Genomic DNA, 12175 nt, shown 5'->3' on the forward strand with positions numbered 1-12175 from the left:
TGATTATATTAACATGCTCAGGTAGTTACATAATATGCACCTCGGAAAATACCAGTTCTTCATTGTCAATCTCTTTTTTTTTTTACTACAGAAATGTAATAGCGCAAGTCTTTGCTGCAATGACCGCAGAAAGACCCCGGCGGATCGGAACATGGAGCAGCGGATGCCATGCTGCCGGCGCCCCCGCGGCGGGCCCTGCCACCTGGGAAGCATCTCAAGGCACCCGGCTGAAAATCACTGCTTTGGACAAACTCTTGCCTAACTGAATTAGCACAGGAGGACTGGGCAGGCACACAAGTACAGGGCCTCTTGCAGCAAGCCCTGCCTGCCCCCCACGGACCAGAGCTTTCCACCTTGTCCTGAAAACATTGCCGAGTGTGAAAAACTTTGCACAGGGGCTGTTAGCGTTTGCAACCGCTCTCACTTACGTGTGTTACACGTGGGGGGGGGGGAGCGTGTGTAGGTTCAGGGCCACAGTGATCCACAGCCAGGCGCCTCGGCCTGCGCCAGGTGGAGACGAGGTGTCAGGCAGGGCCCGGCGGCGGCCGCTCCGCTCCGGCTTCGCCGCGCACCAGCGCCCGGGGGTGCTGCAGGGCAGCGCTGCCACCCTGCTCGGCCGCGCGCGCGAGGGGTGGGAGCGCCGCTGCGGGGCCTGCGGGCAGGTGCCGGAGGCGGCGCCGGGCTCCCCCCGGGCGGGCGGGCCCAGCGCGCTGCGGGCGGAGCCGGCGGGAGGCAGCGAGGGGGCGGCCGCGCTCAGCTCAACCCAGCCCGGCCCTGTGCGGTAAGGAGCGGCTGCGCCTCCCTCCCTCGCCCGCCGCGATCCCGACGGTGAGCCGGCTCCGGCCCTGCGGCAGCGGCAGCGCCGAGCCGGGCGCGCGCGGAGCGGCGCCCGCAGGTACCGCGTTTGCGGGCGGGAGGCGGCGGGACCTGGGCTGGGGCAGCGGGAAGGTGCTGGCGGCACACGCGCCGGGCCGGGCCGGGTTGTGCAGCGGGGCCGGCGGGGCAGAGAGGCTTTCCCGGGGTGCACGCGGCGCTGCCCGGCCCGGCCCGGCCCGGCCCGGCCCGCTGTGACGCGCGCCATGAGTTTAGGGCGCCCCCGGCCCTGGCAGGTGGATGGCGCCGGAGGCCCGGAGCAGCGAAGTAGGGACGGGGTCATCCCGCTCCACCCCATCCTGTACAGTGGTACCCTGAGCTCTGCTGAAGACTAGCATCATTATAAAAACAACTGTGGAGCTATAAAAATGAAGCCCCCCTGTGCCAAAGCCAGCGCTTGACAATGCCAGACAGCCGGTTTCTTTCTGTCCAGCCCTAGTCTGTATGTGTGGCAGGGCCCTGTGTCAGGGAGGCAAGAAACTGGCCTGGCCTAGAAAGGGTGACGGTGGGTGTTGCCCCCATCATGGCTGCGGGAGTTCATCCTGCTCTCTTGGGTTGGCCCCTGAGAAAGTTGATGTCCACTGGGATGAGCTTTGTCCTTATGTCCGAGGAGCAGCCTTGGTGTTCGCCAGGCTCCTTAGATGCCCAGGCCAGTGAGGACTTTGAAGACAAAGATGAAGACCTTGAACGTGATTCAGTTGTCTGTGGGGAAAGCAGCATAGAGAACAAAAGGCAGATTTCATGCATGGATGGTAGTTAGGGTTGCTGAGGTGATGCACTGCATCTTTCTGTACCTGTCAGGAGTTTCTTACTTGCTGAAGTCTGTCTGCCAGCATCTTGCACTACAGAGGTCTAACTGAGGGGTAATGAATCCATGAGTATCTGAGGCCAGTTAACTGTCTGCCAGATGGAAATGGCATCTCCTAGCCAACTGAAGATGGTAGAAAGAATTGCTCACAAGTGGTATGTAATTGCATATGCACAGCTTGGTGCAAATGTGTATGCAGTTTTATGTCTAATATTTAGAAGAGATATAAACATGACTTTTATTTTAGAGTACTGTAATAATAAAAAATACAAGTCAGGTGAAATATAACTTTGCTCAGGAGAAGTGTGTAAACAGATTTCATAAATCAGTGAGCTTGCATCCATCCTAGTTGGGTAGGATCAGGTCTTCAGGCATTTTATGGAAGCTAATAATTGAGAAAGTTGATAGCCCAAGGTGAAAGGTGTTTTGAAATACTGGGAAGTTTAAGGAGTGGCAAGGTACATTCTGAATTAAAAACCCCCCATAAATGGCTGCCATTTTTTAGAGCATGAATATTCCCCGGTTTCTATGTACTTGTCTAGCACTAGGCAGTTTCCTATTTCTGTATCAGATACTATGTTGAACTTGTAACCAAGTTAATGTGCTCATTTATAATAAAAGTATTTGTCTTTCTTTTCAAGAAATAAAATAAATATCTAGATTTTAGTGACAGAACTTTTTTTCTAATGACCGTTTCCATTGTAAGTGAAACTATCATTTCATTTCTTCTAAACAGATGTGCTTTGGCAGGATAGGTTCTCAGTCACTGTACCTAATTTCCCAATTACAAATGTGGTGAAACAGATACAACCTTTATGGTAGGTAGTCCTAAATAATACTTTTATCAATAGGGTAATTGTGTCTTGATTGAAAATATTTTGCTTGGACAATCTGAAATAATCTTGTCAGTTATTTTAATATGTCTGATTGCTCATTGAATAATATCAACATGTTTACAAATAAAATGAATTTTGATCTGCTGACCAAATCTCTTAGCTTTGTATTCAACTTGTATACAACTCTGCTGTAATTAGACTAGCAAAATGCAGTTCTGAATATGTAGGTATGGGTTTTCAGTTGAAAATGCATTTTTTTCTTTACTTGGACACAGCTTTCTTAAATATCTTCACACTAATATTACAGTCAGAAAACAGTAAAGCCTTTCAACATTATATTCCTTTGCCACTGTGGAAAAAATAATTTTCTGATAAACAGTGGGTTGACACAGGTTTCAGTTGGTATAATAAAGCATGCCTCTGCATTTGTTTTACATCAAAATTTCCACTTTGATTAGCAGGTAGGCGGTTACAAAGCATGCTGAACCAATGGGATGTTGTGAATAGTTATTATTTGCATGGCTTCCATAGTGACATTGCTAAAAGCCCCAAGACACCAGACCCCATGGGAACAGTCAAGTTTCCTTTAAAGTAAATATAATGAGCAGGGATCCTAGTTTTCTAGAGAGAAAAGGGGGGAAATCTCAGGAAAAAAACACAAAAGCCTGTGTTTTTCTGTGGGTAAAATGAAATTCGTAGGGACTTACTGAAACTGTGGCAGAAATGTGAAGCATGAAAGGTGGCAGCTCCTTTATTCTTGCTTTTCTTGCTGCCCCCCCTCCCTCCACTGATTGGTAGCAGGGCCCCAATGGCCCCACACCTTGCTGCTCATCCATGAGAGACGAAACCGGGGCAAAAACATGGTTTTTGCCTCTTGCCCATCCAAGGCAAGGCATGGGGCCCCAGAGCCAATTAGCAGCGGGAGGGGGAAGGGGCACGATGGACAACACATGCAAAAAAGCAAATTTTGCTTTTTTTTCTGTGGTTTTGCTCAGGAAATGGATTTCAAGCATCCCTGATGAGTCAGTAATCTTTCTGTATTTTAGTGGCAGTTAGATTGGGTTCTAGAAGTGCTAAGGTGTCTCGTGAAGCTTATGAAAACTTTAAAAAATATATTAATTCTTCACCCATATGCTGGAGAATTAGGAAGGCACGTCCTTTAAACTCTAGCTCACCACTTGTAAATCTCCAGGCGTAGATGGTGAGGTAGAAGGAAGATCACTCCATCCCAACTGTGCTTATTTTTCTTTGTTGCTGGGCGAGAAGAATGAAGATGAGGACGATGTGTTGTATATGACTGCAGCATGGTACAGGCTAACAACTTGCCCTTTTGAGCAGTTAAATTATTATTTTTTTGAGCATAGATCCACACAGGAGACTATATTTTGGTGAGTGTCACTCCCACAATGCACTGCATAAAGCAGCTGACTTCAGGCTTGCACCACACTTATCACATAAGAGTGAATTTACCTCACATACAACAAATTTTTGGTATAAAAAGAGTCATCGCATAAGAGCAAATTTGCACATACAGAACCTACATAAAGTGAGGGAAACCTGTAGTTCAGGGGCCTGCCATCAACTGAAGGGACTATTTGTGTACGTAAAATTAAGCATGTATGAGTTTGCAGCATTAAGGTCACTTAGAACGGTGTTTCCCAACCCTTTTCGCGTCACAGCACACTTACCTAAATAAAAAAGTACCACAGCACAGTGGACGCATAGCGGGGGAGTGGCGTGCGGCCAGCTAGACACTGATCGGGGGGGTGGTGTGCAGCCAGCAGATGGCATTTTGGGTTGGAGCCATGCCCCCTGTCTGTCTGTGTCCGCAGCAGCAGTAGGCGGGGGGTACGGCTCCAGCCCAAAATGCTGCAGCACACCAACTGGGAAACGCTGACTTAGGAAATGTTTCACTGTATAAAGGAACATGTTTTTAAGTATCAGGATTTTGGAGGGTTGGTTATTTTTTTTAATAGGAAAATTGTACTGAAGCCTTAATTTTTTGTCTGCATTCTGACTCATGTAGGGTAAATGTAGTACGTTGTATATTGCAGCATCAGATCCTTGTTTGGAGCATATCCTGGGACTGGCCAGAAAATATGCCATTAATATCATTAGTTCCATGTGAAATCCAGGATATGCAGTGTCTTGGTGTTAAATGTGGCTGTCCTGCACTAATTCAAAGCACCACACCCTTCGGATTATCAGCATTCTGTGTACACTGCATTCACCCACCTTTGTCCTCATTTTATGCTGAAATTAATTCACTGAACAAGTTCTGAGGTGACCTTATTTTCTCCAGACTATAGACTGCAAGGCCAGAGTGACTGCCTCGTGGGGGAAATTATTATTGTTATTAGTTGCTAAACTGATATTTCTAAAATAAAAGTTAACAGTGTTCTTCCTTCTCCCTCCGTATGCTCATAAGCCTGTAATGGGTATGACAAGTTAGGAGATTCTTGCCCAGTAGAAGAATGAATATGGAAATATTGCAATTGCTCAGTCACCCTTTTATCAAGTGCAAACTAAATCCAGGTACCTGAAGGGGTTAAAAATAAAGTATAAAATAATATGGGGCAAATGATCCCATCTCCTAAGAAGAACAGTAGTCATCCTCAGAGGAGACCTGTAGTGTTCTCCCTAAAGAAGGAAGAAACCAGTCTTGAAACCATCTGGCAAGTAATAAGCAAGTAATATGTTTGCCAACCCTGTCTATCCCAGAGGATCTACATAATGCAGCTGTTTTCCCTCATTTTTCCTATAACAACACAGCTCCCTCTCACAGAGTGTAAAAAATATTGTGAGTGCAATCTAGACTACATCACCTATTTGGAAGGGTGTCCTGGTGCATGGCATTCACCGGTGATGTTGTCTAGATCACAGGAAGCAGAGAACAGATAGTGACTTGGACAGATGAAGGCGCATCCTGGAAGCACATCTGGAATGGTATGATCTGTGCATCAGCAGGAAAAACAGACTTACATGTCATACTCACTTTCAAGTGATGGTCAGGGAAACATACCTGTGGCATTAGATGACCAGCATGTACCATCTGTGCAAAAATCTGGAGCCCACTGTGCAAGAAAATAGAAGGCCAGATGAGGAAATAAAGAGCAGAATAAATAAGGCACATTCAAGATGAAGGGCGGTAAGTAGAATGGTTTGCATAAGAAAATGTCAGTTCACTTTAGGGGAAAATTCTACAAGACGGTGATAAGGTTGGTGCTGCTGTATGGTTGAACAATGAAGAAACAATAGGTGTGGAGGGTGACAAGGTAGATTTGTGGAGTCAACCAAATCACATAAGGAAGGAGGAGGTGTGGTAACAGACCAAAGAGATATCAATAGGGCAAAGGGTGAGTGAAAGCAGATGGATGGTTTGGGCATCTAACTAGAAGGCCTGAAGAATGTGTTACTCTGAGAGTCAAGGGCAGGATAGAAAGGGGAAGATTCAAGAGGATGCCATGCTTGAAGAAAGAAGAAGAAACAAAAGTTCAATCTCATTAGTGCTAGTGTTACTATTTCAGACATTTCAGTTGGGTAGTTGTATGCTTTGAGGCCTGCTTGTTTCTGAAGGGAAGGTAATGACTCTATTTCCCTGGCCAGTTCCCAGGAATTGGTGGTCTTGCCTGACTCATGCTTCTTTTCCTCCCTAAATTTTCTACTTCAAAAGAAATGAAAAAATAGGTGAGGTTTAGTCCTGGTTTACACTAGAGCTACACAGAATACTAGCGCATTCTAAATTCACTTTACAATGGCTGAGAGAGGTTTTTTTTTTCCCTTGGTGGTGGCAGTTTATTCCAAACTATTAAGCCAGTTCCCATAACAGCTATGCTGAATTGTAAACATATATCCAGAATTTTTCCATTTTAGCTGCTTGTCTTTGTTGAATTTAGTTGCTTAGTCTAGTGATCTTTCAGCTGAATGTGTAGGTACCACAATGCAGGGAAAAACTGAAACAAAATGGGCCTATGGCAAAGATGCTGAATTAGAACTAGAATGAGGAGTGGAATAAACCAGGGGATATAACTATAACTTTACTATGTTGTTGCTAATGCTCAGTATAGACAATTAATTTTAAGGCACACACATTTTATTTTGTGCAGGTACAGGTGAAAAATAAGGAGAGGCATATACATCTAATGATGATGATCTACTGTTTTTACCAGCAACACAAACTCGAACTAGATAAAATCATGTTGTTAACTCCTGAGTGCTCATAGGTTGATTTCTGTTCGCTGCAGTATTGAAGCTGATATCAAAGTCCCCAGATATACTGTAACAAACTTTTCTCATTTTATTGTACAAGTGTACTTAAAGCAGCAACTTAAGTAAGTAAACAGTACATTCTTGCAAAGCATTTCTACTTGGAACAAAAACTAGTAAATGAAATGAATGCACACTAAAAAAACCACATACTGAATTTATTAATTGTAACAGCACTCTTTTTCTGAAAAATTGCAGAATAGCTCTATGCTCCCTCTTTTTTTTTTAGAAAAAATATACTTCTGTATTCCCATTTTCTTACTGTAAAATAACAGAGTATGTGACTGTAAGGCAAAGCATAGAGGAGTTTGATGGCTCAGATTTACTGTGCACCCTAGAAGCGGACAACAGGTCATGTCTACTCTGTCAAAGGGCTTTGTAGAACCCAGAAGAGAAGCACAGCATCAGCAGTCTGTGCACGTTATATGCAAAAGGATGTAATGTATTTGGCGGGGTGGGAGTGGGTGCTCACTAGCATGGTCCTTGTTGATGCGGGCAGAACCAGAAGGTCCCCTAGGTGCAGGATTTCCTTCTTGTATGTAAGGGTGGGAAGTTTCAATTGCACAGCACTGATGCCTGGCTTTGCAGAGACCCCTCTCTTTACGTCTGCACAGGGGAGGTGGTGAAATGTAGGCAAATAGGAGTGGAGACTGGGATAGTGTCCTTTGTCTCCCTTCTGGCTGGTGGAGATTTACTGAAAAAAAATTTAGCTTTGACCAGTCTTCTGTTTTTTGTACAGCTCCTCCGATGGAAAGACCCTGCTACTGCAGTTCAGATGATGTTCTGCTGCATTGGATGTTGAGCAAGTGTAGAGGCACAGATTGTCTCCTGAGGGTGGGCCAGCATTGTGGACAGATACTACAGCACTTTCTACAGCTCCTTCAGCTGGAAGGTGTGGGGTCCTGTGGAAGAGGCTTCTGATAGAGATTCTCTCCCCACTTCCTCTCATCTGCAGAATTTTCCTTAAGGAGGGATGATCTAGACCTAGCGCTCTGTGCTTTATTCTGCTGAAAGAAGCTATTGTTTGGCAAATCTTTCGTTCTGATGGCAAAGAGTTAGCCTGACAGCCATGTTGATTTATAGACAGATGTCTTTTGTTCAGGGAGAGCTTATGGAAGGCAAAGTTACTGTTTTGATTAACTTCAAGTGACCCATAACAGAGACACAGTTTCTTTATTATGAATTAACTTTCTGAAAGAGCCTGAGTGAATACATGCTAAATCCTATTGAAATGCATTGGGAGATGGACACCTAACTTTTTCAGCTCTTTTAAGCATCTAGACTATATATTTTGTACAATATGCAAAATTATTAATATTCCTTCTGTTTTATATTTAGTGAATTGGAAAGGTGGAGGGCCATCTGATGCCAATGATTTAAAAAACCTCAGTTAAATCTATATAAGTTCTGTGTAAGCTTAGTGGGAGAACTTTACATCTGAGATTTGGAAGAATATTTTTGTTTTTGCTTTCTGACTAATTATTTGAATTCTTCTTGTGGTTTGAGAGAGATTTTTGCATGATTATTATACCACTTTCTAATGGCTAAAAGGCTTTCTACCCCATTCAGCCTTTCTTATTAAATTAAATCCTTTTGTCAGGGAATAAATCACAGAACAGTAATTACTAGCATTATTCTAAGATATGGAAGTATGCTATACTGTAATTTTTAATACCTAGACACCAAAATATATCTGTTATGGATTTTTTCATATACCACATACACTACTTCTTTGAATTTATTAGCAAAAATCCTGTTGGTTTAAAATAAAACAGCAGTTGGAGTCTGTGACTCACCAAAGTATCATACAGATATTTACAGGCAAGGGAGAGAAATTTCCAGAAGTGCGTAAATCACAGTGATTATTTTTTGAGACTTACATTACATAGGTACCTTGAAAAAATACTTTCTTTTTAAATGCAATTTTTTCATGAAAGTGTTATACAAAATAGTAACAAAAACATTAACGGTATTAAAGTTAAAGTTATAAAATATGTAATAAACTCATTATACAAAGTAGTCATTCATAATGTTATAAACATTTGCAATATTGTAATTGCATGTTGAAGTAGTAGTCATGGTATCTTCTGGTTAAAAAAAGCTATTATTTTGTATACTTTAATCCTTGGGTGTTAAAAATTATACAAGGAGTAAAGGTGGAAGCTACTGAAGTGATTAATACTATTTAAATAAGTTCAAGTTACTCCCTGGTTTTGAATGCTGAATTAATACCCCCTACCTTGGGACATTGACTTCATTTGGAGCACCTGCTTCACATTATTAATTTTGGGATAAAATCTAAACCTCTTTTTTTTCTTCACTTGGATAATTGTTTTACAATCCTGTGCTTTTAGTCTCTGCTGCTACCATAATTACTTTTAATGGTCTTGTCTGCCCTACAAAGTTCTGCAGGCATATTGCTCTTGACAGTTTTCTTGGCAGAGTACTGCCCTTGGTGGTGCAGTATCCTGACAGTATCATCTCATCTGCAAAGGACATGCAGCTTCATGCACTGGAATCCCACAATTCTATGTGGCATGCTGTGTTAGGGAGAAATTTTGCAATGTATTGTGGGACACCACCACTCTGCTTATGGAATTAAGGGTTTTCGCTCAAATTTGCCGCAAATCGCTCAGTTACATCTCATATCTTTGTCAATCTGTAAGGCAACGTCTGATCCTTTCTATGACGCTCTGATACCCCTGAACTTCCGTCTTCATCCCCTTGGTCTGCTTCTTGTACTGATACCCCTTTATCTTCCTTGAAGATAAGCATCTTCTCTTGAAGTTTAATTTCATAGCATCATAATAGTGTACGACAAGGTGAAAGAGGACAAAAGTTTAAGAAGGTCTGTGACTAGAATTTTGTTTATTTGTTTATGATGAATCCTTTGTGTAGTTACCAATGAAACTTGAAGAATTTACTTAATTGTTGTCTGAATATTAAGAAATAACCATGCAGTGATTATGTAAATCTCTATATTCTGTTTTGCTCAGGGTTGTTGTTAGGTAGTCATTACCAGGATTTTTATGCTGCTCGTTAATTAAGAAATAACCGTGCACTCATTATGGAAAAGATTTTTCTCAGCCTATTACAGGGCACAGTTTTGGAAAATTGAGAAATGTGTTTATCAGTTAGAATTTAAGGCCCTGCTGGCAGACAGCAGTGGAGTCAAGGAACCTACCAGTATGTACTCCAGGGGCAGGCAAAATATAGCCCACCAGGACATTCTATCCGGCACGTAGGACCCCCTAAAAATGTAGAAAATTAATATTTATTTGCTTCTGGCTGCCTGACAGAGATGACAGGAGCCCTGGGCAGTAGGACGCAGGGGAAGCCAGCAGCTGGACCCAGGGGAAGCCAGCAGCAGGACCCAGCAGCAAGGCCCACCCAGCCCTGCCCCCCCAACCAGAAGTCACTGCTTAGCAGAGGCTTCTGGCCTGGGACCATGGGAGTGTTCCTGCTTCTCTGCTCCAGAGAAGGAGACACGGCCCTCAACAGCTTGCCAAAATTCAGTAAGTGGCCCTCTGCCCAAAACAATTACCTGCCCCTATGTATGCTAATTTCTCGTAACTCCTGGCAGTTTCTGCAGGATCAGTGCAGGTCCGCTTCATCAGCTCTGCTGTCAGCACATGTACCCTTTGCAATACACAGCTACCAAAGAGACCGTGTCAGCTAGCAGAAGGGATAGGCAAGACCATGCATGTCTTCTGTCAGCTTTTGTGTGGCTGCAGCAGATTCCTTTTGCATAAAGGGGTCACATTAGTCGACCAGCAGAAAGAAGGGTTTCTTTCTTCACAGAACAGCTGTGTGTGTGGATACACTCAGAGCTTTGCTGGCAGTATTATATCATCATCAATACCATCCTGTCATCCCTATACTTCAATTGGTTGAGATAGTTTTAGATTTGTATAACGTGTTTGGGGGTGGATTACAGTTGAGCATATTAATATAAGTGTTTTCTGTATCTAAAAAATGAACAAAGCTGTATCCAGTTCCACTCAAAGCGACTTCCTATTTAAATATCTCTTTGCTATTGTAATTTGTTGCTTTTATTATTAACTCATATTTCAATATCATATGGAGGCAACAATCAGACTGGATTATCTTTTTTTGGTGTGTGGTGTACAAATTTAGGAGAAATACATCTGCAGCTCTTTAAGGTGTTGCTAATACCATTCTAACCAACATACCTAGGTGTAAGAGATGAAATATTATATTGATTTTATTGTGAAACCTGTGGCCTGTTTTGTAGCCACCTTTTTGTATTTCTTGCCATTTATGTTTTTGGTAGCATTAGAAAAATGTCAAGTTTGTCTTGGTACCACATTTTCACGTGTATATTAGAATTTGTTCTATGAGCTAAATGGCCTCCTACATTAAAATCCACTAGAGATTTTATTTATTTTTGGATATTTGGAATGGCTTTTCTGCTAACCTTCTTCATTGTGGCTTGACCTAGAGTGTACCTAGATGGAAGCTGCCTTTCCTAGGCTGTTATGCGCTGCTAGAAGTTCAAGGAAGTGTTGAGTTTCTGCTGCTTCCAGATATCGTCTGAATTTCTGATTGGCTTTCTTTTCTGTTAATACTACTTAAAGGTTGCAATTACCTCAGTAAATTTAATCTCCTTAATTTACACACTTTAGGTGCAGGGGACACTGGGAAAGGGGATGCTACACCAAAAGAAAGTTGCATGGAAGGTTCTTGCATCATCCTAGAAATGGATTTTTTGTGGAGCTACAGGCTGCCCAAATAGTGACCTTTCTGGGGTGATGCTGGGAAACAGGCCCACTGCTTGTGGCCTTTCTGCTCTGTAGTCCAACATGCTTTGTTTTGGGAGTGGATTGGACATGGGCCTAATATATGGTCTCCTAGAAGAGGCTGTGTTTTATTGGATGTGGGGAACTGAGCATCACAGATTGACTTTTTAGGTGTGGTTGGTATTCTTGTTGGCTGCCAGTTCAAGCAGTAGGAGTGGAAGAATAGGAAAACAGATACAGAAAGGGGGGAAGAGTTTGTGGAACCCATTTGTTTCAGCCTGGCTAGTAGTTAGTGCTGGGGGAAAAATAATAATGATTCAAACCAGTGATTTAGGTAGGAAGAGATTCTTGAACTGCCAGCCTCTCCTAAACTTTCTGCTTCTGCAGTGAACTTTTTTTTTCATAGTAGAAAAAGTTGTTTAAAAAGGAAGTTGTTTTTATTAATTTTCTCACTTGAAAAGTATTGCTTGGAATAGAGTTCAATAAAAACATGCTTGCTCATAGCTTAGTTTTGAACAAATTTGTTGTATGTCATTTTACTTGTTAGAAGTTGCTTGTGTGGTGGGTGAGTTTTGTGTAGGCTTTTGACAGCTCTTTTGTAGCAAAACTTTTTCTTACTTCCCCAGTTCCTT

The 12175-nt window shown here is 42.8% G+C and overlaps 1 protein-coding gene across 3 annotated transcripts in view; it reads left to right on the forward strand.

Moving 5' to 3' along the window:
* The first annotated feature begins 707 nt into the window (after positions 1-707).
* STAMBPL1 (STAM binding protein like 1) overlaps positions 708-12175 on the forward strand; it is a 30499-nt gene continuing 19031 nt past the window's right edge. The window contains exons 1-2 of one of the 3 annotated variants that reach the window (XM_059729949.1): positions 708-895; positions 2418-2499. In XM_059729949.1, the coding sequence (XP_059585932.1) occupies positions 2497-2499 (3 nt within the window). In that variant the 5' untranslated portion in view covers positions 708-895; positions 2418-2496. Of the gene's footprint in view, positions 896-1229; positions 1837-2417; positions 2500-12175 lie in introns of those variants that run through there. The other 2 variants (XM_006269141.3, XM_059729950.1) reach the window with 2 other exon arrangements.

This window comes from Alligator mississippiensis, chromosome 6 (genome assembly GCF_030867095.1).
Source record: "Alligator mississippiensis isolate rAllMis1 chromosome 6, rAllMis1, whole genome shotgun sequence".
NCBI lineage: Eukaryota > Metazoa > Chordata > Crocodylia > Alligatoridae > Alligator > Alligator mississippiensis.